Source organism: Microcaecilia unicolor, chromosome 11, assembly GCF_901765095.1.
Source record: "Microcaecilia unicolor chromosome 11, aMicUni1.1, whole genome shotgun sequence".
Taxonomy (NCBI): Eukaryota; Metazoa; Chordata; class Amphibia; order Gymnophiona; family Siphonopidae; genus Microcaecilia; species Microcaecilia unicolor.
The window spans coordinates 141,876,717-141,903,691 of record NC_044041.1 but is presented as its reverse complement, the minus strand read 5'-3'; the positions used below and the strand labels follow the sequence as shown (position 1 = coordinate 141,903,691).

At 45.8% G+C, this 26,975-nt stretch overlaps 1 protein-coding gene and 1 long non-coding RNA gene across 2 annotated transcripts in view; one reads left to right on the top strand and one right to left on the bottom strand.

Annotated features, from left to right (window-relative positions):
• Nucleotides 1–26,975, bottom strand: part of SDHB (succinate dehydrogenase complex iron sulfur subunit B) — a 245,156-nt gene that overhangs the window by 14,851 nt on the left and 203,330 nt on the right. The window contains exon 7 of the mRNA XM_030220146.1: nt 25,695–25,817. Within this exon, the coding sequence (XP_030076006.1) occupies nt 25,695–25,817 (123 nt within the window). The remainder of the gene's footprint in view (nt 1–25,694; nt 25,818–26,975) is intronic.
• Nucleotides 7,381–24,720, top strand: LOC115481115. Its single transcript, XR_003943891.1, has 3 exons — nt 7,381–7,452; nt 8,479–8,480; nt 24,710–24,720. It is a non-coding gene; the product is annotated as an uncharacterized LOC115481115 (long non-coding RNA).

Sequence of the window (26,975 nt, the reverse complement as noted above, 5' to 3'; positions counted from 1 at the left end):
AGAAAAACAAAGTCACCAGACAGCAAAGGTAGAAAAAATCATTTTATTTTCATTATAGTGTTTAGAATATGTCCACTTTGAGAATCAGGTGCTCAACATTAAAAGTTTATATTTATGTATTTTATTTATTGTGAACACTTATACCCCACACAATCCCACTAAAGCAGGCTCCATGTGGCTTACAACATACAAGAAAAGAATAACATTGTAATTCTAGGACAGCAGAGAGTAAGGTAGCGGTGGGGGAGGGTGGGAATCAGTAGGAAAAAAGGGCGGGGGACTGCAGGAGGTCAAGCAGCAGAGCAGTAAGCTCGATCTCAAAGGTAGGTCTTCAGGGATTTCTTGAACAGACCGTGATCAGCTCTCGCAATGCTAACGGTAATGCATTCCAGTAACGGGGGCTCATAAAGCAAAAAGAGGAGGCCAAGAAAAGCTTGTACTTTAAATTTCTGCAGTTGGGAAAGTGAAGAGTGAGGTAGGTGCGGGACGACTTCTCGGAATTTCTGGGGGGGAAGGTCAATCCGGCTGTACATATAAGCTGGAGCGTCCCCGTATACAATCTTGTGTGTAAGAGCACATAGTTTAAATTCAATAGGTTCCTTAATTGGGAGCCAGTGGAGCGTTTCACGAAGGGGCTTTGCTGCTTCAAACCGAGATTTGCCAAATACAAGTCTCGCCGCTGAGTTCTGTGCTGTCTGGAGTTTCTTAAGGGTATGCTCTTTGCAGCCAGTGTAAATACCATTGTAATAGTTGAAATGGCTCAAGATGAGTGAGTGGATTAAAGTCCTGAAGAGGGCAAACAGCAGAAACGGCTTGATACGCTTAAGATACCTCATGGAAAGGAACATGCGCTTCGTGACTGACGATACCTGAAGGTCAAGGGTCAAATGGGAATCTAGAATGACTCCGAGTAGCTTTAGACTCGCTGCGATAGGGATGGAGAAATACAGCGCAGCAATCGTGCCCGGGATAGACTGTTTGAAGGGGGAGGAGAGAACGAGGCACTGTGTTTTTTCTTTATTAACCTTAAACTTAAATGTGCTAGCCCAATTGACCATAACGGTGAGACTGTTCTGAATGTCTGCTGAGATTTCGCTAAGGAAGTTTGGAAAGGGATGTAAATCATCACGTCAACAGCACAGATGTAGAGGTTCAAGCTATGGTTGAAAAGGGCATTTGTGGCATTTTATCCCACATTAAACATGAATTAGATTGGAACCTGGGATCATTTAATTTTTTTTCCTGGAGTAATGCATTCCCCCCCCCCCCCAGGCTTTCTCCTCAGCTATAGCCAGCTCTGCAATTTGGTGGGGGGGGGGGGGGGGGGGCGCAGAGGTGGACCAGGGAGAGAACCTGTTGTTAAACATTTACCAGCACACCACTGCTTATATCCCCACATTAGCCCGAAATAGACTCAAGTTCAATGTGGCTTACAAACAAACAATAAAGTTAATAAAACATAATGTACAGAATATAACACAAATTACAATAACTTCAAGAGGCAAATTAATACATATGCAGTAAATAACCAGGGATTTAGACTATCTCAAGGACAAATAATTAAGGGTGGATAGGTGAGAGCATAATTAGGCAGGACTAGATGGGAAAAGAGATTAAGAAAAGGGTGTGGGTAAAATTCAAATAGAGTTCTTTGTACTCAGAAAGGCCAGACTGAAGAAATGTGTTTTTAGGTAATCATCTGTAAACTTGATTGATTTAGGAAGAGAATTCCAAATTTTGGTTCCTTGATAGGAGAAATTAGCAAAGAGAATTGTTTTATATATCATATTCTTACAGATAGGGAAATGTAAGGTAAGTATATAAGTACATCCTATCTAGTGTTGACTTATCTTCCTTGGGACAGTCCAATCGTCTATCTTCCTTGGGACAGTCCAATCGTCAATTTCTTAATGTCCCAACATAGGGGGAGGAAATAGCTTTGGCAATTCAGCACAATCCACTATATAAGGCCCTGGGGTATAGACTGGTATAGGGTGGAATTTTATAAGTTATTGATGGATAAGATTACAGCAACACTGATTGCGGTCTTTAATAAATTCATAAAGCTTAAATTGAGAATCCAGCATAACCGAGCTGTGAAATTTTGTGGCACTGTGGAAGCAGCGCAAACGTTTGTAGATCAGATGGCCAGAGACAGACCGAGCCCATCCAAAGACAACTAGACTCTGTTGGAAAAGTGGGAGGCGATCGCAGATATGTAAAGAGGAGACGGAAAGACGAACACAACATGTGTTGGTAATCAGTTAAACATGTTTGAGATGGTTAATGTTGCAAATGATGTTAAGGATGTTTTAGTCCATAGAGGGGGGGGGGGCAGTGAATATACAATTAGAAAAATTCAATTGCTGGAGGGGGCCCCCGATTGGAGACACGGAAGTTGAGCACCCTAGGTGCCTTTAGGCGTGGTGGTGAGGTGGGGGGATGGTAAGACAGAGGGTGGGAGGGGCAGTGGAGGGAATGGGGGGGGGGGGTTACATCGAGGAGAAGCAATTTCATGGTCAGACAGGAGAAGAAGAAAATAAGTGGAAGGTTAAGGGTTACAATGGGGAAACTACAACCCAGAGTGTTATTTAAAGAACAGCGAGGGGGGTACTGGCTGGGATGCCCCTATTGCTCATTAAGAGTCGGTATAAATTCTGCACATCACTCGTATGATGACATCACGTAATGGCACTTAAGATAGTGACCTGGAACGTGGGAGGTATCTCCTCACCGATCAAAAGACAAAAGATACTTCACACACTCCACAAACAAAAGGTATCAATAGCCTTATTGCAAGAGACACATTTGAATGCTAAGGAACATAAGAAACTCTGTAGGTGGTGGGTGGGATCCTACTATGAATCCCCGGCGCAGACAAAAAAAGTGGGAGTTATATTAATTAAGAAAGGGATCCAGGTTCTTACTCATAAAATTGTTGCCGATACAGCGGGACGATTTGTGATAGTGCACTTAACAATAGAGCGTCAACCAGTAATTCTGTGCAATCTGTATGCCCCTAACACGTATAATAAGGCTTCTTACAAGCAACTCCTACAACACTTAACTGGGTTCGATGGAATCCCTCTGCTGATAGGAGGGGATTTTAATAGAGTAGACGATCCTAGCTTGGATAGATCACATGGGGAGAAGAGAGGTTCGGGGTCGGATTCGAGAGGCATTAGGATGTTAAGTGAGGTCCTCAACCTGCATCCATTGGAACGGGATTATACCCATTTGTCCCGTGCACATGCCACCATGTCACTTATTGATTATATTTTTGTTACTCGTGGTCTGTTCACAAGACTTCGCGAGGCTGAAATAGGCCCCATAAAAATATCAGATCATGCGATGGTAATAGCTGTACTGGGGCTTCCCGGGTTCGATCCTGGTAATTTTCAATGGAAATTCCCAATTTGTCTATATAAAGATAAAGCATTTTTAGAGTATATATCACAAAAATATAAGCAATTCCAGGTAACCAATCAGGAGCACAGGGATACGGCTAAAGCTGTACTACGGGGGGAGATTATAGCATGTACGAGCCATCAAAAAAAGGCAAGGAGTTGCTTAGATTGGAAAAAGAAGTAACACGGATACGGAGAGCATATGGACGCCGACACAGTATGAAGTTAAAAGCCCAACTTTTAGAACTGCAACAGACTCTAAATGAAAGGATTCATCAACAGGCCCAAAAAAAATTACACTTACTACAGATATCAATTATATAAATATGCAAATAAAAATAGTAGGATGTTAGCTCGGTTGTCAAAACCCAGACAAGGCCCTTATAAAATAGATGCCCTGTATTCCTCTAATGGAACACTACAGAATAACGATGCCCAAATTAACAGAATCATGCTAGAATTTTACACGTGTCTATACTCACCCCCAAATCCGCCCCCGCTGGAAAGCGAGATGTATCTAAGTGGACAAGATGTAGTCCGAGTGGATCAGGAGAGTCTGGCTATGTTGAATGCTCCTATTACGGAAGGAGAAGTATCATGGGCAATATAGCAGGGTCCCCTGAGAAAGGCCCCGGGCCCAGACGGCTATAGAGGAGAATTCTATAAAATGATGAGGGAGGATGTAGTACCACCTTTAACAGCCATGTTTAATGCCATAGTGCAGGAACAAAAAATACCTCCATCTTTAAGACTAGCACAGATCACAGTGTTACTGAAACCGGGACGAGATACGAAGAAGCCAGACTCTTACAGACCAATATCACTGCTAAATTATGAAGCCAAATTATATGCAAAAGTTCTAGCAAACCGCCTCTCTAGAATATTGCCTGATATTATTGAGGAATCTCAGGAAGGCTTTGTACAGGGCAGAAATACTACTAAAAATGTACGGAAGATAATCACAACGTTAGAGGTAGTGTCAAATCAAGCCATTCCATACGTGTTAGTTAGCTTCGATGTCGAGAAGGCACTTGACCGGGTGGTATGGGACGCTAGAAGCATATGGAATAAGAGGTTTTCTTCAGGAGGCGGTACGTGCGCTATACTATCTCCCACAAGCCCAGATATGGGTCAATGGAATATTATCTCCCTCCTTCTCTATATATCGAGGTACTAGACAAGGATGCCCACTATCGCCTTTATTGTTTGTTTTAACACTTGATCCCTTGCTCAGAGATGTGCAGAGGTCGCCTGATATACAAGGGGTTACAATAGGTGCAAAAATCTTTAAGATCGCAGCCTTTGCTGATGACTTACTAGCCCATGTGACCCAGCCCAATACTTCACTGCCAGCTCTCTTGGAATGCATGGCAGAATATGGAGATTTCTCCGGTTTCAAGCTAAATTTAGAGAAGTCAGAAGCGTTACAAAGAGAGGAGAATCAAGCGGGGAATTGGCAAGATAGAGTCCCGTTAAAATGGGCAGATGAATCCTTTCGTTATTTAGGGGTGCGATTGTCTATGGACACCTCAAAAATGTATCAACTGAATATAGAGAAGTTGTTACAGGACATAGGACGCTCTCTTGAGCAGTGGAGCCATCTGCCCTTGTCATTAATGGGCAGAATCAATCTATTTAAAATGATTATATTTCCAAGATGGCTCTATATTCTACAAGTTTTGCCAATACACTTACTAAGAAGAGATATACAAAAGTTGAATAGACTATGTAGGAAATTCCTATGGGATGGGAAGAAGTCAAAATTACAATTAGAGTACCTTTACAATAACTGGGCACAGGGAGGCCTGGGATTACCCAATCTTCGACAGTATAATCAAGCCTGTCTAATGCGACACCTTCGGGATTGGTTGCTAGACATAGATCAGTTTACCCCGTTTAGTTGGGAACAAGCATTATATAAGCCTTGGCATGTAAACTTTCTTCTGCAGGCCCAGTCAAAAAGCTTACCGCCAGCATGTAGGAAAAGTATTTTGTTACAACCCTTAAGACAAGTTTGGCGCTTTCTTATGAAAGCCTGGAATCAAAACCCAAATGTAAGCGATCAGCTGCCACTCCGAGGGAATGGCGAATTCCAACCTGGATTGGAAGCAGGGATAATCAAGAACTAGTCAGAAATGGGAATCACCTTAGTTGAACACATAGTAAACGAGGATGGAAGTCTGTATACATTCCAAGACCTTCAGCAGAGGCTTTCTCTCACCAATTGGTATAGCTTAGATCAAGAGGCCTTGGGTACAAAATTGGGACAAAAGCTCCGAGAATTCTTCAGAGGGGGTGCACATGGTCAAGTTTCAATATCCAGTTTACACAAGGCACTAATGTTGCAGTGTCCCCCCCCCCCCCCCCATAATTATGGAGCACTCAAAGAGGCATGGAGTAAAGAATTGGGGCATGAATTGAAGGGAGTAAATTTTGCAAAATTGATAAAAGATATCCCAAAGCAAGTGAGTGGGGCAGAGCTACAGGACAGTCAATATAAGATAATACATAGGGGATACATAGCACAAACACAAGCTGCAAGAGCAGGTTGGACACCTGATGATCAATGTTTTAAATGTAATAGAGGAAGAAATACCTTTTTGCATGCATTTTGGAGCTGTGACAAGGTGAAAACATTTTGGAGAGGGTTTTCATAACTACTTTGAGATTCTCATTGGTCAAAGAATAACTCCCTCCTGGAGAGGGGTGTTATTAAATAAAAGGGAGGCCTATGAGATTTCAGACAAGAACTTGGATCTCTTATTAGGCAAGGCATATGCAATAGGGAAAATGTATACTTAGATACTGGATGCAAGAGGAACCGCCCTCCATCTGGTACTGGAGGAACAAATTTCACGAGTTGATGCTCTGGGAGGCCAGGGCAGGCCAGGGCATCCCAAAAAAAAGAAAGATTTTTATCTCTATTTGGAACAAATATTTGCAAAGCATTTACCATAACGCGAGAAGTGCAGTGCTAAATGAACTGTCTACACCCCTGATGGCGAACCTATGACACGCGTGTCAGTACTGACACGCGTAGCCATTTTCGATGACACGCGGCCGCATGTGGCCGCATACAGAGAAGCAGCGGCGTTCCTTGCTGACACCCGGGCGGATCGCCGATGCGCCCCCCCCCCCCCAAGGTGCAGCGCGACCTCCCCCCCCCCCCCCCCGGCGAAATCACCCCCCCCCCCGGTGCATGTTTACCCGTGTGCGCTCCTATTGGCTCCCTCCGAGTCCTCCGCTCGTTCCCTCCCTGCTGCTCCCTCTGCCCCGGCTCCTGCACGGCCGTTTGACCTCACTTCCGGCCGGCGGAGCAGAGAGCAGCGGAATGCAGTGGGGGACGCATCTCTGAGGGCCCTGTGATCGCCATTACCAGCAACCACATAACCACAGCAACCATCATCCAATCTACTGTTCTGGGGTGTCGTGGATTTCTAATTGACCATCATTACTACTACTACTATTTAGCATTTCTATAGCGCTACAAAGCGTACGCAGCGCTGCACAAACATAGAAGAAACACAGTCCCTGCTCAAAGAGCTTACAATCTAATAGACAAAAAATAAAGCAAACAAATCCTGGAGGAAAAAGCCATAGAATGTTATTGAATGGACGAGGGAATAATACAGTATTTCTAGGATGGGCGGGACAAATTGCTTGTTCTTTTGGCCGCTGTCGGTGACAGGATGCTGGGCTTGATGGACCCCTGGTCTGTCTCAGCATGGCGATGCTTATGTACTTTGTACCTGAATTTAGGTTCTTAAATGAAGTACATAAGTACATGATTGTAAGCTGAGCTTAGGTTCATGCTTTGTTTGGCTGAAAAGTTTTCCTAAGTTTAGACATTAAGTTATGTGCCTAACGCTGAAAATCAGTGCAGGATACCTAACATTTTCCCCATTCTAACTCGTCCTCTGTAGCCACCACTTCTTACAGACCTAAATTTAGAAGCCTAGTGAAAATAGGTACCTTAGTTTTGGAAAGGCACCTCAATCCTTTTAAAATTTAGCCACTATGCTGTCTAAGGCTTTCGTTGTAATAGGTGAGATAGGTGAGGGGGAGGCTGGGAGAGGCGAGGGCATGTGCTATGGGTGCCGTTTCCCGCCATTAGAAATAGCGGCAGCCATCTTAATTTACATAAGGTGGTCAGTTAGGCTAGTTAACCCCTAATTGCCTGCAGGGCTAACAGGCTATCTATAATTCTATCTTCTGTCACTGCCCCCCTGATGGAGAACCCAAAAAATAAAAAAACAAGGTTAAGTAAAGGAAGTGGTAGTAGCAGTAGCCGACCCTTTCAAGAGACATGGACCGAGATGTATGGCATTATAGAAAAAAAAAGGCAGATCATTTTGCGTTCTATGTACTGAAATGGTAGTAAGCAGAACGTGGAATATAAATAGACATTTTGAAACTAATCATTCCCAGCTCTTGAAAAAAAAGTGAGGATGAAAGGAAGGAATACATTTCCAGGCAGCTACACTTTTATAAGAGCCAATCTAATTCCATCCTTACATTTGTAAAAGGTTCTACAAATTTAACATCTGCAAGTTTGAGCATTGCTCACTCCATAGCTCAGCATGGAAAAGCACTCAGTGAGGGAGGATTTATTAAAGAAACTCTCCTAAGATGTGCACCAGTTCTATTTCACGATATGCAGAATAAAGATGCAATTATTAAGAGAATATCTGAGTTACCAGGAAATTTGGAGTGCCTGGATCCGATTACCAGACACTTTTAGCACCCTGAAAAATATAGCAATGGCTTTACTCACAATTTTTCCCTCTACGTACTTTTGTGAAACCTTATTCTCAGCGTTAAATAATATCAAAACCAACAAAAGAAACAGATTGAAAGATGAAGTTAGTAGCGCTTGCTTGGGCTTGAAGTGTACAAAATACCAACCTTCAATTGAAGATTTAGCCAATGAAATTCAGCAACAAAAAAGTCACTAATAGGCAGATTTGTTAAAGAATTCCCCCTCCCCCTCACTTATCTTAGTTCATGGCACCCCACACAAGTTAAATAATATCAAGACCAACAAAAGAAACCGACTGACAGATGAACAAAGAAGTCACTAAGCAGGTAAGTTAAATAATTAGGTTTTGGTTTATTAAATACAGTTATATATTACAATTATACATTTTTGTTATTTAAACTATAAATATCGCGAAATTATGTTTTTTTTTCTCGAAGTGACACACCACCCGAGTTATGCTCGGTTTTTTGGCGAATTTTGACACATCAAGCTCAAAAGGTTGCCCATCACTGGTCTACACTATAGAAGAAGGTGTAAGGATAGGGAAGTCTCAGTAACTTTTGATCGGGTGAGGTTGGAAGGGGAACAAAAAGATAGTGAGGATAACAACAGATAGAGTTATAAACTGCCAAATGGGGCAGAAGACATTATCCCACACTTTCAAAGTTAAAGTACGTGGAGAGGTTGAGTAAGAATAGACCATGTAGTATGGAGGGGGATTTTCAAAAGTAGGGAGGGGGGGAGGTGAGAAGGAGGGGGGGAATAGTGTTGGACAAGGTAATATTCCTTGAACATAGGAGAGACTTGTGTATTACCAGATATGCATTCAATCTCATGGATGTGTTTACTCTGTGGAATCATCAATAAAAACGGTTGAAATAGGGGCGTAGCCAGACAGCAGATTTTGGGTGGGCCTAGGCAAGAAGTGGGTGGGCACCAAGTGTTCTCTCCCCCCCCCCCTCCCACACCAAAAAATATCTCAGCTGGCGGGACAATGCTTCTCTCCACCTTGGCAGCCTGCAGCAGGCATGTGCTGAAAAATGAGAATGCGCAGGTGCCAGTACCGTGGAGAGCAGTGTTTTTGTTACCATCAGGATGAAGTCTTCAGCTGGCGGAGCTTGGGATCCCCAACAGTTACTGCTAAACGTGTGCTACTGTTGGGTGGGCCTGAGCCCTAACTGGATGGGCCTTGGCTACGCCACTGGGTTGAAACATAGAAAGGGCAATATTAAATGAGATATTATTATTGGAATTTAATGTTTGAGTTTATTGCTCACTGTTACATACTTTTTCTGTAACTGTACAAAGATTATGTTCAAAGGTATTAGGAATAAGGGGGAAAAGGCGAGAAAACTGTAATAAAAATATGATAGCAGCTTAGGCTTAATGTACATAGGATTGACCTGTTTACTACCAGTTATGTACTTAATCTTATGGATGTGTTTACCATGTAGAATCATCAATAAAAAAACGTTAAAACATAATAAATTCATAAAGCTTAAATCTATGACTAAACCTTTGAGACAAGTGCAGATTATTGTGTTCCCCAAACCGGGTGAAGATCCCCTATTGGCAGACTTGTACAGGCCCATATCACTTCTTTGTTATGAAGCTAAGTTGCTTGCAAAGATTCTGGCAAATAGATTAGCCCCAAAATTGCCTAAACTAATTGCTGACCTGCAGGTTGGGTGTCCAGGGTAGATCAGTGGTAAAAATATTAGGAGGATTTTTAGCTTCATTGGAACGGGTTCGTCAGTGTGGTCTGTCTTCTCTTCTTACTAGTTTCAATGCAGAAAAGGCATTCGATAGGGCGGATTGGGACTTCATGTATAGGGTATTGGCAAAGAATGGGATCAAGGATTTTCTTTGGGAATGCCATTAAGACCTTATACCATGACCCTCTAAGCACATGTCTGTGTGAATGGGATGCACTCAACTTGGTTTCTTATCCAGTGAGGTACCCCGCAGGGATGTCCCCTATTGCCATTACTGTTTGTACTGACCCTGGACCAGGGGTGTGCTGGTAAATTTTTAACAACAGGCTCTTTCTCTGGACTTAGCCAGCTCTGCAGTTGGAAGGGCCAGGGGTGGGGGAGCAACACTTGCCTCTCTCTCCTCCCTCCCTTCGTGCGGGCACGCTAGGCATACCTTTGCTGGCAGCCAATAAATGGACTGCCACCACTCCCAACGTCTTGCTCTGAGCAGCATGCAGGAACTTCTCTCACATGCTCGAGAAGTCCCAGCCTGCTGCCCAGAGCTGGAAACAAGGAGCGGGGAGCAGCAGTAGTCTATTTACTTGGCTGGCAGGGCTCAGCATCCCCACCAGCAAAGTAAAAGATATTTCAGCAGGGGGCCCAAGCCTACATTTTGGAAGCCAGTTGTTAAAGTAGCCATGGAGGGCCCTACTTTAACAACCGGCTCCCAAAATTCTTAAAAACTTAACAACCGGCTCTTGCAAGCCTGTGAGAGCCTGCTCCAGCACACCACTGCCCTGGACCCACTCATTCTGGAAATTGTATTTAACCCGGATATAACCAGGGTGTGTGTGGGTAACCAAGAATTTAAGATTGGCATATTCGCAGACGATTTGCTAGTTCATACTATTCGGCCTCATAGGTCGCTTGAGACTTTGTTGGAAAGTTTTGCTACGTTTAGGGATTTCTTGGGTTTCAAACTTAATATGACAAAGTCTGAAGCCATGGCTACTGATGAATCCCTCCCTCAGCAGTGGGAAACAACATTTCCGCTAAGGTGGAGGACAGAAGTTTCAGAAATCTGGGAGTCCACCTTTAAGGTAGGTTGATTTGCAGTGGGGGGGGGGGGGGGGGGAGGATTCTGGATGAAGGGAAAGATGCTGGATCATGCTGAGGACAGGGGTCAGGAAAAGAGCAGAAGAGATGTTTGGAGGAGACAGGAGATGCTGCAGTGCGATTAAATTCTTCAACCACGCCAATTATTTTTAATCGCTATTAATAATTAATACATTAATCGCATAGTTAACTGCAATCAACCTGCAGCCTTAATACAATTAACTATAACCGTTAGCTGTGACTTTCTTTCCCTTGACCTCTCCCAGGAATGGGAGAAAAGGGCCGGGCGGATAGGGCAGTTTTGCCCAAAACTGAAAAGAGCATTTTCAGTTGGCCTCTATCTTGAACTTCTGGCTTTTTTGAGACTGAAATGGTGTGGAAGCAGCAGCTTCTCAAATCCGGGAGCCTTCAGGACTCTATATATGAAGTCCACCTTCTTTGGATCAAACTGTACAGTGAGAGAGGTCTTCCGGTTCTTCATCTGTGTAGTCTTAAAGATGTTGTGAATGGGCACTGACACAGCTTCCTTAGGAGTGTAGTCATAATCAAGGATGTCCAATATATCAGCCCTGGGCTTGTCCTCAATCTCCTACTTAAATGGGATGGCTTCTGCCATTTCCCTCAAAAATTGAAGGAAACAGAGCTCCTCCTTTCCTGGGGTGGAAGGTCTCAAGGTAGACCAAGAAAACCCTCCTCAGAGGGCTTCTCTGGTTCCATATCAGCCTCAGCGAAGCACTCTTTCTGGGTCTTCTGAGTCTGTGCCTGCTTTGGACCGCTGGATGCATGACCATGCTTTGGACGAGAGTGCAGAGATACAGGTCCCTTCCTGTATGCTAGGGCTGCTTCTTCCCTTGAAGGGCTGAAAATGAGCACTGCATTGGTCAGCCGGCACTGGCTCCAACACCCTCTTTACAGGCAGGGTATGGGTCTCCAAGATGGGCTGGAGCAACACCACAGCCCTGACACCTTGGCATCACGCCAAAATGGATCCCCAGCTCCTCTTATAACATGACCCATAGCCACTCCTTGAGGGCAGGCATCAGTAAAGGCAAGGCTGGGGCTGGTGTGTAAACAGCCTGTGAAGATGTAGGGGCTGAATTGGAGAAGAGATTCCAGCTTCGAAGAGACTGGCACATTGACACTGCTTCCAAAGAAGGGGAGCAGTCCTCAAGAGTGCTGATGCTTCTCCGGTACTGGCCATGTTGGTGTCCCAGTGCTCCTCAGCGATGCCCATGCATCTTCAACTTCACTCAATGCAGGACATTGGGATTCCTCAGTGCCAACGAGGATGGCATAGAATTATCGCTTTCCTTGGTGTCAGATTCAATGATTCTTGGCCCAAGCAAGCACTATCAACACCAGATGTTGAAGCACGTAGAAACCTCACCAATGCATCTCCAGCAGTTCATGAAGCTCCTGATGCCATTGGGGTCCATGCCTCTGATGCCGATGTACTGGACTTCAGCTTGCTGAAAAATCTCTTGTGCTGGGCCTCTCTACTCTTCTGTGTTCTTCTCTGTGTTTGAGAACTGTGAGAGGGCTGATTATCAGGACAGAGGAACGGTAGCCACCACTTGTGACAGACACTTTAAAATTACTGGAAGGTTTTTGGAACATATCCGGAAAAACAGCCAAAGCAAAATCAAATGGCTCAATTTTAGAAAAAAGTTATTTACCTCTTTTTTTTCACAACTGGTGCTCAGGTCTAAGTAAGCCACAAGCTGAAGAAAAACAAAGATATTTAAGTGCTGCAAAATCTATAAAACAAAAAAGGGAGAACAGATTAAACTAAAAATACAAAGGAGTCCCATGGTACTCACACAGATGACAAGGGACAGGAAGGCCAGGAACAAAATTACTGAGAAAAATTGTGCAACAAAGTCGAATGAGGCATATCTGAAGAAGAGCTAAGGGTCCCTGTGCAAGTCGGGTGGGAAGGTACACGCACATATGTAGTCGGGCCTGCCAAAAGCTTACAGAAGCTGAAGGAATGCTTGGCGGCATCTGCACCAGGGCTCCGTTGGCGACGTCACCCACATGTGAAAATTACAGTCCTGCTTGTCTTTGGAGAAAAGGTTTTTACCCTAGCAAGGGTCATGACGAATGGGAAGGTGCATGTGGATGAGCAATAGTTTCTTCTCGAGATGATCAATTAGATAAGTTGTGGTCTTGCTTAAATGCTATAAAGAACTGGAATAAAATTCAATTGGGGATCTCATCTCCCAAACGCTCAAAAGATTCGCCAAATCTCATTGCAAACTAGACATATGTCCAAACAATCTTATGACATTTGCCCCTCAACAATTTATAACAGACCTAACGAATCATGTGAACTATATGCTACAAAATGGACTTTTCCCGAAGGAGAAAGGAAACATCCTACTCACCCCCATACCCAAAGACGCAAAGAAAAATGCTAGTGAACTAACCAACTACAGACCAGTAGTATCCATTCCCTTAATGACTACTACTACTAAACATTTCTAAAGCGCTACTAGGGTTACGCAGCGCTGTACAATTTAACATGGAAGGACAGTCCCTGCTCAAGGAGCTTACAATCTAAAAGACAGGTGTCCAATCTAAAGACAAGTGTACAATCTAAAAGACAGGTGTAAGTCTAGAGACGAGTGTACAATCTAAAAGACAAGTGTAGAGTCGATCTGATAGGGCTTACTATGATTCTCGAAAGGTTAGGCGCCGAAAGCAGCATTGAAGAGGTGAGTTTTAAGCAGAGATTTAAAGATGGGTAGGGAGGGGTCTTGGCGTAGGGGTTGAGGAAGATTGTTCCAGGCATAGGGTGAGGCAAGGCTGAATGAGCGGAGCCTGGAGTTGGCAGTGGTGGAGAAGGGTATGGAGAGGAGGGATTTGTCCTGTGAGCGGAGGTTACGGGTGGGAACATAGGGGGAGATGAGGGTAGAGAGGTAGTGAGGAGCCGCAGACCGGGTGCATTTGTAGGTACGGAGTAAAAGCTTGAATTGTATGCGGTATCTGATCGGAAACCAGTGAAGTGACTTGAGGAGAGGGGTGATATGAGTATATCGGTTCTGGCGGAATATAAGACGTGCGGCAGCGTTCTGAACGGATTGAAGGGGGGATAGATGGCTAAGTGGGAGGCCGGTGAGGAGTAAGTTGCAGTAGTCAAGGCGAGAGATAATGAGAGCGTGGACGAGAGTTCGTGTGGTGTGCTCAGAAAGGAAAGGGCGAATTTTGCTGATGTTGAAGAGGAAGAAGCGACAGGTTTTGGCAGTCTGTTGGATATGCGCAGAGAAGGAGAGGGAGGAGTCGAAGATGACTCCGAGGTTGCGGGCAGATGGGACGGGGAGGATGAGGGTGTCATCAACTGAGATAGAGAGTGGAGGAAGAGGAGAAGTGGGTTTAGGTGGAAAGACGAGGAGCTCGGTTTTGGACATGTTCAGCTTCAGGTGGCGGTTGGACATCCAGGCAGCAATGTCGGTTAAGCAGGCCGATACCTTGGCCTGGGTCTCCGCGGTGATGTCTGGTGTGGAGAGATATAGCTGGGTGTCATCAGCATAAAGATGATACTGAAAACCATGAGATGAGATCAGTGAGCCTAGGGAAGAGGTGTAGATTGAGAAGAGAAGGGGTCCAAGGACAGATCCCTGGGGAACTCCAACAGATAGTGGGAGGGAGTGGAGGAAGATCCATGAGAGTGAACCCTGAAGGTGCGGTGGGAGAGATAAGAGGAGAACCAGGAGAGGACAGAATCTTGGAACCCAAAAGAGGATAGTGTGGCAAGAAGTAAATCATGATTGACAGTGTCAAACGCCGCGGATAGATCGAGGATGAGGATGGAATAGTGGCCTCTGGATTTGGCGAGGAGCAGGTCGTTGCAGACTTTAGACAGTGCTGTTTCTGTCGAGTGTAGAGGGCGAAAACCGAATTGAAGTGGATCGAGGATGGCATGAGAGGAGAGAAAATCAAGGCAGCGACTGTGAACGGCGCGCTCAAGTATTTTGGAGAGGAAGGGTAGGAGAGAGATGGGGCGGTAGTTGGAGGGGCAGGTAGGGTCAAGTGATGGTTTTTTTAGGAGAGGTGTGACTATGGCGTGCTTGAAGGTGTCAGGGACAGTTGCAGTGGAGAGAGAGAGGTTAAGGATGTGACAGATGGAGGGGGTGACAGTTTGGGAGATGGTGTTAAGTAAGTTGGTGGGGATGGGATCGGAGGAACAGGTGGTGCATTTCGAGGAGGAGAGAAGGCGGGAGGTTTCATCCTCAGTGATCTCAGGAAAGGAGGAGAAAGAGGCCATGGTTGGTTGGTTGTTGAATGGGGCTACAGGCTGAAGAGGAGGTGGTGGCTTGGTAGTGAACTCAAGGTTGATCTTTTGCACCTTGTCGCGGAAGTAGTCAGCCAGTGATTGAGGAGACAGTGAAGGGGGAGTGGGAGCGGGGGGCACTTTGAGGAGGGAGTTAAGGGTGGTGAAGAGACGACGAGGGTTGGAGCTGAGAGAATTGGTCAATTGGGTGTAATAGTCCTGTTTTGCAAGGAATAGGGAGGAGTGGAAGGAGGATAGCATGAATTTGTAGTGAAGGAAGTCTGGATGGGTACGAGATTTCCTCCAGAGGCGTTCAGTGGATCGGGTGCAGCAGCGAAGGTAACGGATGCAAGGGGTCAGCCAAGGGTGGGGATTAGTACGCTTAGTGAGACGGGAGGTGGATGGAGCGAGGGTGTCCAAAGCAGAGGAGAGAGCGGCATTGTAAGCGGAGACCGCTTTGTCTACAGTCTCAGAGGACATGATGGAGGTGAGGAGATTAGAGATACTAGAGGATAAAGTGGGGGGTCAATAGCCTGGAGATTCCTGGAGGTGGTGGTTAAAGTTGGACGGGGCAGAGGGGGAGGGTGAAGAAGTGTAAATGTGATCAGGTGATGATCGGAGAGAGGGAGAGCAGAAGCGTGGAAATTGGAGGGTGAGCCGGAGAAGGAGAGGACGAGGTCAAGACAATGGCCGTCACGGTGAGTAGGGGTGGTGGAGCACAGCTGGAGGTTGAAGGAGGATGTTAGGGTGAGGAACTTAGAAGCGTTAGGGTCGGATGGGTCATCAACGTGTATGTTAAAGTCTCCTAGAATGAGGGGCGGAGATGAGGGGTCAAGAAAGACGGAAAGCCAAGCATCAAAGTCGGTGAGGAAGGAAGAGAAGGATTTATCAGGAGGGCTGTAGATGACTGCGACTCTGAGTGGCAGCGGATAGAATAGCCGGATGGAGTGGGCTTCAAAGGAAGAGAAGCAGTGAGACTGCGGTAGGGGGAGGGGTTGGAAACTACAGGAGGGTGACAGTAGTAGCCCAACGCCTCCACCGCGGCCAGTTGGGCGGGGAGTGTGGGAGAAGAGATAACCTCCATGGCAGAGGGACACGACTGAGGCCGAGTCTTCCGGGGAGATCCAGGTTTCGGTTAGGGCGAATAGTTGAAGGGAGTGAGAGATGAAGAGATCGTGGGTGAAGGGCAGTTTATTGCAGACTGAGTGGGCATTCCACAAGGCGCATGAGAAGGGGAGGGAAGAGGGGGGGAGGAGGGGAATAGAGACGAGATTGGAGATATCCCGGAATCGTTTGCATGGATAGGGCGGGGACAGGTGAGGGGGACCTGGATTAGGGTTAATGTCTCCCGCGGATAGCAGGAGGAGGAGCAAGAGAATGCGGAGGAGGGTGGGGGAGGTCGGGCGGCGAAGGCGACGAAGACGGGGTGAACTTAGGAGGAATGGGGATGGGTTAATGGCAGGAAGGAAGTGTTGAAGGTTAAGAGCTAGGAAGGAGGAGGGGGACAAGAGGGATGATGAGGTGGTGGGGGATGAGGGTGAAAAGGGTATTGCCGTGGCGGGAGGGCAGCAAGTTCTAGTGGTAGATAGTAGGAGTGGGGGGGGGGGGGGGGGGGAAGAAGATTAGGAAGGGACAGGGCAAGGAAGAGAACGTGGACAGGGGCCATAAGTGTCTGAGGTGTGACAGGTGACTATGTAGTGACTGCGGTGACTGAGGTGTTAAGCATATAGATAGAGCTGGAAAGCTGGGTTTTGGATTGGAGAGTAGGTAAGTCAATGGCTGACAAGCTAGCAGGCAGGTAGGTAAGTCAGTGGCTGAGAGGCTCACAAGCGGGCAGGCAGGTTAATCGATGTGTTAACAGGCAGGCAGGTAGCGGCTGGAACAGGCGGACAGGAACAAGCTGGGACAGGAGCAAGCTGGAACAAGCCGGGTCAAGCTGGAACAAGCAGGAACAAGCCGGAAAAAGCAGGAACAGATGGACTGTGTCAGGATGAGCAGACGGACAGGCTGGAGCAAGCAGGAGCAGATGGACTGTGACGAGTTGGACCAGAAGACGACAGCACAACAGGATACGCTGAGATGGTTGGGTTGGAACACGCTGGAACAGACGGACTGGCACAAGCTGGGTCGTGCAGGAACGGATGGGCTGGAACAAGTTGGAACAGTCGGGCTGGATGGACGGACTGGAACAAGTTGGAGCAGGCTGGAACAAGCTGGAATGGACGAACTGGAGCAAGCTGGAGCAGAAGGACGGACGAATGGACTGGAGCAGTAGGAGTGGAACAGACTGGAGCAGTAGGACTGGAACAAGCTGGAGCATACAGGAGCGGTCGAACTGGAACAAGCTGGAACTGGCTGGAGCAGTATGACTGGAACAGGGTGGAACAGCTGGATTGGAGCAGGCTGGAATAGATGGACTGAAGCAAGCTGGAATAGGTAGGCCGGAACAGGCTGGAGCAGACAGATTGGAGCAAGCTAGAGCAGAAGACAGCGGAGCAGTAGTGCTGGAATCTCCTCCCTCCCAGTCCCGTCCTATCCTATCTAATTTATCTAGGAATCTTCATGATATTGACCCTTCATCTCTATCCTCCCATGTTTCAAACCTCCTCTCTACTGTGGCACCATCCACGTCTGTCAACGAGGCTGTTTCTTCTTACAACAATACTCTATCCTCTGCCTTAGACACTCTTGCACCTTTGATGACCCGCCCTGTAAGGCGTACAAAACCCCAACCTTGGCTGACTTCTAATATCCGCTACCTACGTTCCTGTACCTGCTCCGCCGAACGCCTCTGGCGGAAATCTCGGGCCCTTGCTGATTTCTTACACTTTAAGTTCATGCTGACCTCCTTCCAATCTGCTCTTTTACGTGCCAAACAGGATTATTATATCCAACTGACCAACTCTCTTGGCTCTAATCCTCGACTTCTCTTCACCACATTGAACTCTCTCCTCAAGGTGCCCCCTCCCCCAACTCCCCCTTCATTATCTCCTCAGACCCTTGCTGAATTCTTTCACAACAAGGTTCAAAAGATAAACCTTGCTTTCTCTACCTCACCAGCTCTCCCTCCACTAGTCCGTTCCCCTCTCTCTCCTTCCCCTCATTCCCTTTCCTCCTTTCCTGAAGTTACCTTTCTTCCTCAAAATGTACCACCTGTTCCTCTGATCCCATTCCCACCCACCTTCTTAATGCCATCTCTCCTACTCTTATTCCTTTTATCTGTCACATTCTCAACCTCTCACTTTCCACTGCGACTGTCCCTGCTGCCTTTAAACATGCTGTGGTCACACCTCTCCTTAAGACGACTTCACTTGACCCTACTTGTCCCTCTAATTACCGACCCATCTCCCTCCTTCCTTTTCTCTCCAAATTACTTGAGCGTGCTGTTCACCGCCGCTGCCTTGATTTTCTCTCCTCACATGCTATTCTTGACCCATTACAATCTGGTTTTCGCCCTCTTCACTCAACCGAAACTGCGCTTACTAAAGTCTCCAATGACCTATTACTGGCTAAATCCAGAGGTCAATATTCCATTCTCATTCTTCTTGATCTTTCCGCTGCTTTTGACACTGTCGATCACAGCATACTTCTCGATACCCTGTCCTCACTTGGATTCCAGGGCTCTGTCCTTTCCTGGTTCTCTTCCTACCTCTCCCTCCGCACCTTTAGTGTTCACTCTGGTGGATCCTCTTCTACTTCTATCCCTCTGCCTGTCGGCGTACCTCAGGGTTCTGTTCTTGGTCCCCTCCTCTTTTCTATCTACACTTCTTCCCTTGGCTCATTAATCTCATCCCATGGCTTTTCCTACCATCTCTATGCTGATGACTCCCAAATCTACCTTTCTACCCCTGATATCTCACCTTGCATCCAAACCAAAGTTTCAGCGTGCTTGTCTGACATTGCTGTCTGGATGTCTCAACGCCACCTGAAATTAAATATGACCAAAACCGAGCTTCTCATTTTCCCCCCCAAACCCACCTCCCCGCTCCCCCCATTTTCTATTTCTGTTGATGGCTCTCTCATTCTCCCTGTCTCCTCAGCTCGAAACCTTGGGGTCATCTTTGACTCTTCTCTCTCCTTCTCTGCTCATATCCAGCAGATTGCCAAGACCTGTCATTTCTTTCTTTACAACATCCGTAAAATCTGCCCCTTTCTTTCCGAGCACTCTACCAAAACCCTCATCCACACCCTTGTCACCTCTCGTTTAGACTACTGCAATCTGCTTCTTGCTGGCCTCCCACTTAGTCACCTCTCCCCTCTCCAGTCGGTTCAAAACTCTGCTGCCCGTCTCATCTTCCGCCAGGGTCGCTTTACTCATACTACCCCTCTCCTCAAGACCCTTCACTGGCTCCCTATCCATTTTCGCATCCTGGTCAAACTTCTTCTACTAACCTTTAAATGTATTCACTCTGCTGCTCCCCAGTATCTCTCCACACTCGTCCTTCCCTACACCCCTTCCCGTGCACTCCGCTCCATGGATAAATCCTTCTTATCTGTTCCCTTCTCCACTACTGCCAACTCCAGACTTCGCGCCTTCTGTCTCGCTGCACCCTACGCCTGGAATAAACTTCCTGAGCCCCTACGTCTTGCCCCATCCTTGGCCACCTTTAAATCTAGACTGAAAGCCCACCTCTTTAACATTGCTTTTGACTCGTAACCACTTGTAACCACTCGCCTCCACCTACCCTCCTCTCTTCCTTCCCGTCCACATTAATTGATTTGATTTGCTTACTTTATTTATTTTTTGTCTATTAGATTGTAAGCTCTTTGAGCAGGGACTGTCTTTCTTCTATGTTTGTGCAGCGCTGCGTATGCCTTGTAGCGCTATAGAAATGCTAAATAGTAGTAGTAGTAGTAGGTAGGCCGGAACAGGCTGGAGCACACGGATTGGAGCAAGCTGGAGCAGAAGACAGCGGAGCAGTAGAGCTGGGACACGCTGGAACAGACGGACTGGAACAAGCTGGAACAGACGAACAGGAACAGGCAGGAACGGGCGGACTGGAGTAAGCTGGAACAGATGGACTGGAGTAAGCTGGGACAAGCCGGAACAGGTTTGGCTGGACAGAAGGTCAGGAACAAGCTGGAACAGATAAGCTGGGACGAGTTGAGGCAGGAAGACAGCGGAGCAGCAGGACCAGAGCAAGCCGGAAAGATGGATTGAGAGAGGCAGGAGCAGAAGCAGAAGCAGAGGAGAGCAGAGCAGCGGACTGGGACAAGCTAGGGCCGAGGGACCAGAGCAAGCTGATGGCAGGGCAAGGCAAGGATCAGAGCCAGCAGGGATCACGACGGTATGAAAATGGTCTGAGGGAGAGGATCAACACCAGGGCCTAGGGATTAGCTACCCTAGGTCACCTGGCTCCCCAAGCTCCTCTCAGACAGGTCACCGTCAGGGCCTGTGGGTCAGCTGCCCCAGGTCTCCTGACTCCCCACGCTAAAGGGATAGAGCTGCAATTGAGTGGCAGCACTCCCAGGCGCCGGTCACCCGCTGGCTCACTCCACCTCAATCTCCTGTCCCACGCTGCTCCGGTTACCAGGCAGCGGAAACGAGGGACAAACGGAAGGGATGGTGACCAAACTAACGGAAGGGATGGTGACCAAACAACTCACAAACTACATAAACAAATTCTCAATAGTACACGACTCCCAGTCAGGATTTCGGTCTAACTACAGTACCGAAACAGTACTAGTTACTCTCATGAATAAGTTCAAACAAACAATTGCAACTGGCAAGAACATAAGTCAAATTACAATTTGACATGTCTAGCGCCTTCGACATGGTTGATCATGGAATACTACTACATATCCTCGAGTACTTCGGAGTTGGAGGTAGCGTTCTCAATTGGTTCAAGGGGTTCCTAACCACATGATCATACCAAGTGACATCTAACTCGACTACATCAGCCACAAGGATACCTGAATGCGGAGTTTCACAGGGATCCCCCCTCTCACCGACCTTATTCAACCTAATGATGATACCCTTGGCCAAACTACTTTCAAACCAAAACCTCAACCAATATATATATGCAGACGATAAGTACATAAGTAATGCCACACTGGGAAAAGACCAAGGGTCCATCGAGCCCAGCATCCTGTCCACGACAGCGGCCAATCCAGGCCAAGGGCACCTGGTAAGCTTCCCAAACGTACAAACATTCTATACATGTTATTCCCGGAATTGTGAATTTTTCCCAAGTCCATTTAGTAGCAGTTTATGGACTTGTCCTTTAGGAAACTGTCTAACCCCCTTTTAAACTCTGCCAAGCTAACTGCCTTCACCACGTTCTCCAGCAACGAATTCCAGAGTTTAATTACGCGTTGGGTGAAGAAACATTTCCTCCGATTTGTTTTAAATTTACTACACTGTAATTTCATCGCATGCCCCCTAGTCCTAGTATTTTTGGAAAGTGGGAACAGATGCTTCACATCCACCTGTTCCACTCCACTCATTATTTTATATACCTCTATCATGTCTCCCCTCAGCCGTCTCTTCTCCAAGCTGAAAAGCCCTAGCCTCCTTAGTCTTTCTTCATAGGGAAGTCGTCCCATCCCCGCTATCATTTTCGTCGCCCTTCACTGCACCTTTTCCAATTCCATTGTATCTTTCTTGAGATGCGGCGACCAGAATTGAACACAATACTCAAGGTGCGGTCGCACCATGGAGCGATATAACGGCATAATAACATCTTCACACCTGTTTTCCATACCTTTCCTAATAATACCCAACATTCTATTCGCTTTCCGCAGCAGCACACTGAGCAGAAGGTTTCAGCGTATTATCGACGACGACATCCAGATCCCTTTCTTGGTCCATACCTTCTAACGTGGAACCTTGCATGACGTAGCTATAATTCAGGTTCTTTTTTCCCACATGCATCACCTTGCACTTGCTCACACTAAACGTCATCTGCCATTTAGCCGCCCAGTCTCCCAGTCTCGTAAGGTCCTTCTGTAATTTTTCACAATCCTATCGCGAGTTAACAACTTTGAATAACTTTGTGTCACCAGCAAATTTAATCACCTCGCTAGTTACTCCCATCTCTAAAACATTTATAAATATATTAAAAAGCAGGACCCTTCTCCATTGTGAATACAGCCCACTTAACCCCACTCTCTGTTTCCTGTCCTTCAACCAGTTTTTAATCCACAAAAGGACTTTTCCTCCTATCCCATGACCCTCCAATTTCCTCTGTAGCCTTTCATGAGGTACCTTGTCAAACGCCTTTTGAAAATCCAGATACAGAATATCAACCGGCTCCCCCTTTGTCCACATGTTTGTTTACTCCTTCAAAGAATTGAAGTAAATTGGTCAGGCAAGATTTCCCCACACAAAAGCCGTGCTGACTCGGTCTCAGTAATCCATGTCCTCGGATGTGCTCTGTAATTTTGTTTTTAATAATAGCCTCTACCATTATCCCCGGCACCGACGTCAGACTCACCGGTCTATAATTTCCTGGATCTCCCCTGGAACCTTTTTTAAAAATGGGCGTTACATTGGCCACCCTCCAATCTTCCGGTACCACGCTCGATTTTAAGGATAAATTGCATATCACTAGCAGTAGCTCCGCAAGCTCATTTTTCAGTTCTATCAGTACTCTAGGATGAATATCATCAGGTCCAGGAGATTTGCTACTCTTCAGTTTGCTGAAATGCCCCATTACGTCCTCCAGGTTTACCGTGAAGTCAGTAAGTTTCTCCGACTTGTCCGCTTGAAATATCATTTCAGACACCGGTATCTCACCCAAATCTTCCTCGGTGAAGATCGAAGCAAAGAATTCATTCAATCTCTCCGCTACGTCTTTGTCTTCCTTGATCGCCCCTTTTACCCCTCGGTCATCCAGCGGCCCAACAGATTCTTTTGCCAGCTTCCTGCTTTTAATATACCGAAAAAAATTGTTAGTATGCTTTTTTGCCTTTAATGCTATCTTTTTTTCGTAATCCCTCTTGGCCTTCTTTATCTGCGCCTTGCATTTGCTTTGACACTCCTTATGCTGCTTCTTGTTATTTTTAGACGGTTCCTTCTTCCATTTTCTGAAGGCATTTCTTTTAGCCCTAATAACTTCCTTCACCTCACTTTTAAACCAGGCCGGCTGTCTTTTGGAGTTCCGTCTTTCTTTTCTAATTTGTGGAATATGTTTGGCCTGGGCCTCCAGGATGGTATTTTTGAACAGCGTCCATGCCTGTTGTACAGTTTTTACCCTCTCAGTTGTCCCCTAAGTTTTTTTTCCATCGTTCTTCTAATTTTATCATAGTCTCCTTTTTTAAAGTTAAACGCTAACGTATTTGACTTCCTGTGTATAGTTACTTCAAGGTCGATATCAAAACTGATCATATTATGATCACTGTTATCAAGCGGCCCCAGTAACGATCTACATCCCATTTAAACAAGATTTAAAGGAAATTTCCAATGACATCAACCAAAGCCTACATATCATGCATTCATGGACGGATGCATTTCAACTGAAATTCAATGCAGAAAAAACCCAATGCCTCATCCTCACCTCTCAACATAACACGAACAAATTCACCACCATTAACACATCAAAACTGAACCTTCCAATTTCGGATACCCTAAAAATGCTTGGAGTTACCATTGATCGACACCTAACTCTTGAGAGTCACGCGAAAAACACAACTAAGAAGATGTTCCACTCAATGTGGAAATTGAAGAGAGTAAGACCTTTCTTCCCAAGGACCGTCTTCCGCAATCTGGTACAATCAATGGTACTCAGTCATCTAGACTACTGCAACGCACTCTACGCTGGCTGCAAAGAGCAAATAATCAAGAAACTTCAGACAGCTCAGAACACAGCAGCTAGACTTATATTCTGTAAAACAAAATATGAAAGTGCGAAACCCCTACGAGAAAAGCTACACTGGCTCCCACTTAAAGAACGCATCACGTTCAAAATATGTACCCTAGCTCACAAAATCATTCATGGAGATGCCCCAGCCTACATGTCAGACTTACCACCCAGGAATGCTAAAAAATCATCCCGCACATTCCTCAATCTTCACTTCCCCAACTGTAAAGGTGTAAAATACAAACTAACGCATGCCTCAACCTTTTCCTACTTGAGCACGCAATTCTGGAACGCACTGCCGCGCGACCTGAAAAAGTTCTATGAACTAACTTCCGCAAACTACTGAAGACACATCTCTTTAACAAGGCATACCACAAAGATCAACAAATGTGAACTCCTACAAATATATCCAGAATTGTCCTACAGTATTTGCTTGTTATACTACTATCATGTTTCACCATTTTCATGTTAAACAAGATCCTTATGTAATACTAAATGTATATTCTCTTAGACAATTCCAACACTCATGATGTATTGTTAGCCACATTGAGCCTGCAAAGAGGTGGGAAAATGTGGGATACAAATGCAATAAATAAATAAATAAAAAACGGAATTCCTAAACTGCTCTTATCCTCATCCTGTATCATCTTTGGATGGAGCCACTATATTAGCTAAGGACAGGCACGTAGTCTAGGAGTTGATCTGGATGCTGGGCTTTCCTTTGAATTCCATATTTCTCAAGTTGTTAGTTGTTCTTTTGATTATCATCATCAGCTTCGCTCAATACATTTTTATTTTTCTGCTCCTGATTTTGTGCAACTGGTTTATGCTTTTGAATTATTGCAATGCATTGTTTGTGGGCTTGCCAGCTAAAAATTGTAAAAGACTTCAACAGGTACAAAATGCAGCTGCTCATCTTTTATCCAATTCTGCTATGTCTTGCCACATTATTCCTCTCCTTTCATCTTTGCATTGGCTGTTGAGAAGTGCTCTTCCTTTAAATTGCTGGGTTTGGCTTTTAAAGTTTTCCATCTGACAGCACCACAATATTTTTTGAAGAAATTACCTGTTTATGTACCCTGCAGTTCTTTACGTTTACAAAATGAGAGACTTTTTCTCTCCCCTCTGTTAATGTTTTTAGGCTTGAATGTGCCCGTAGATGGGCATATTCTCGTTCCCTGGTTTTTCTATGGAATAGTATTCCTTCATATATTACGAATACTAATGATCGGCTCCGACAGATGACGCTACCCAAACGTGTAAATATGCTGTCCTGCTTGTTCTCTGAGAAAAGAAAAGACTGAATGAGGTTACAAGAGAGCTGCTGACTGCTGAAGATGTTGTTGGATGCTGTCATCCTATTTGTCTGGCTGATTCATGCCTTTTGACGATAAAGAACTTAAATTGCAACCCAAACTAGCTGCAGAGAGCTAAAGGAACAGTTTCCTGAACTAAACCGGCAGAAAATGCTATCACATGACTGCACAGATATCGGGGAAATTAGTGAGGATAATGAGTAGGGAAAAAACATTATTATTCCAATAAATCTATTCTGTTTATTATTATTGAATAGCTTGTTGTGCTATGTATTTCATCCTAGCGAGATTCAGAAGTTCTCAGTTGGAAGGTGAACACAGTTCATACCTTGGGGCAAGTCTTGGTACAATTCATGATGGTATGGCAGCGGTATAGAGAAAATGGATCCTGCAACTTTGCCAAACGCTCTGCTGTAAAGTCGTCACGTGAATCAATCATCCAGCGATAAGCCTGAAAAAAATCAGAGCTCTGTTACACACTCTGAAAAGCTTATGGGTCGATGATCAGAAGCAAAAGCAGGTGCTAGAGGCTATTAGTGCCATACTAGTGCCTGCGTTTGCTACCGCTCCATGACCAGAGCCCCCAAGCACATGAAACAACACGCTCGCGGACTCTGACTGCAAGTAGCATGCAAATGCATGCTAAACAGGGTTCTTACCACAAATAGCATGCAAATGCATGCTTAACATATTCCTCTCCCCAGTGATCAGTGGACAGCGTGCCAAACATTGGCGTGCTGTCCACAGCAAACTCTACACCAGCTTGGAGCTGGTGTTAGGGTTTGCAGATCATTGGGGAGGAATGGTGAGCTCTGTCCAGCATGTATTTGCATTCTAGCAGGCCCCCCATTCCCCCAATATAAAACCCCCGCAGGAGCCCCCCAGGATCCCCGACCCCCCACACCAAGCCAGCGAAAAGGGGGCTGAAGGTCCCCCCCTTGCACCCCCCCACCCATAAAAAGCCCTGGTGGCCCAGTGGGCTGCAAACCAAGACCCCCAACCTGGTGGTCTAGCGGCCCTCTTCCTCATCCCCCCTGTAACCTGAAAATTGCGGCGCCCAGCCATGCCCAGTGCATCCTGGAATACTACTACTACTATTACTACTACTACTTAACACTTCTATAGTGCTACTAGACGTAAGCAGTGCAGTACACTGGACATGAAGAGACAGTACCTGCTCAACAGAACTTACAAACAGGACAAATAAGTGATAAGGGAATTACTAAGGTGGGAATGATAAAACATGGGTACTAAACAAATGAGTAAGGATTAGGAGATAAAAGCAGCATCAAAAAGGGGGGCTTTTAGCCCAGATTTGAAGACGGCCAGAGATGGAGCTTGATGTACCAGCTCAGTCAGTCTACTCCAGGTATATGGTGCAGCAAGATAAAAGGAACGGAGTCTGAAGTTAGAAGTGGAGGCTGCAGATGAGAGAGATTTAACCCAATGAACAGAGTACCCGGGGAGGAGTGAAGGAGAGATAAGAGTGGAGAGGTACTGAGGATCTGCAGAGTGAATGTACTCGTATGTCAATAAGACGAGTTTGAACTGTATGTGGAAACGGATAGGGAGCCAATAAAGTAATTTGAGGAGAGTGCTAAAATGAGCA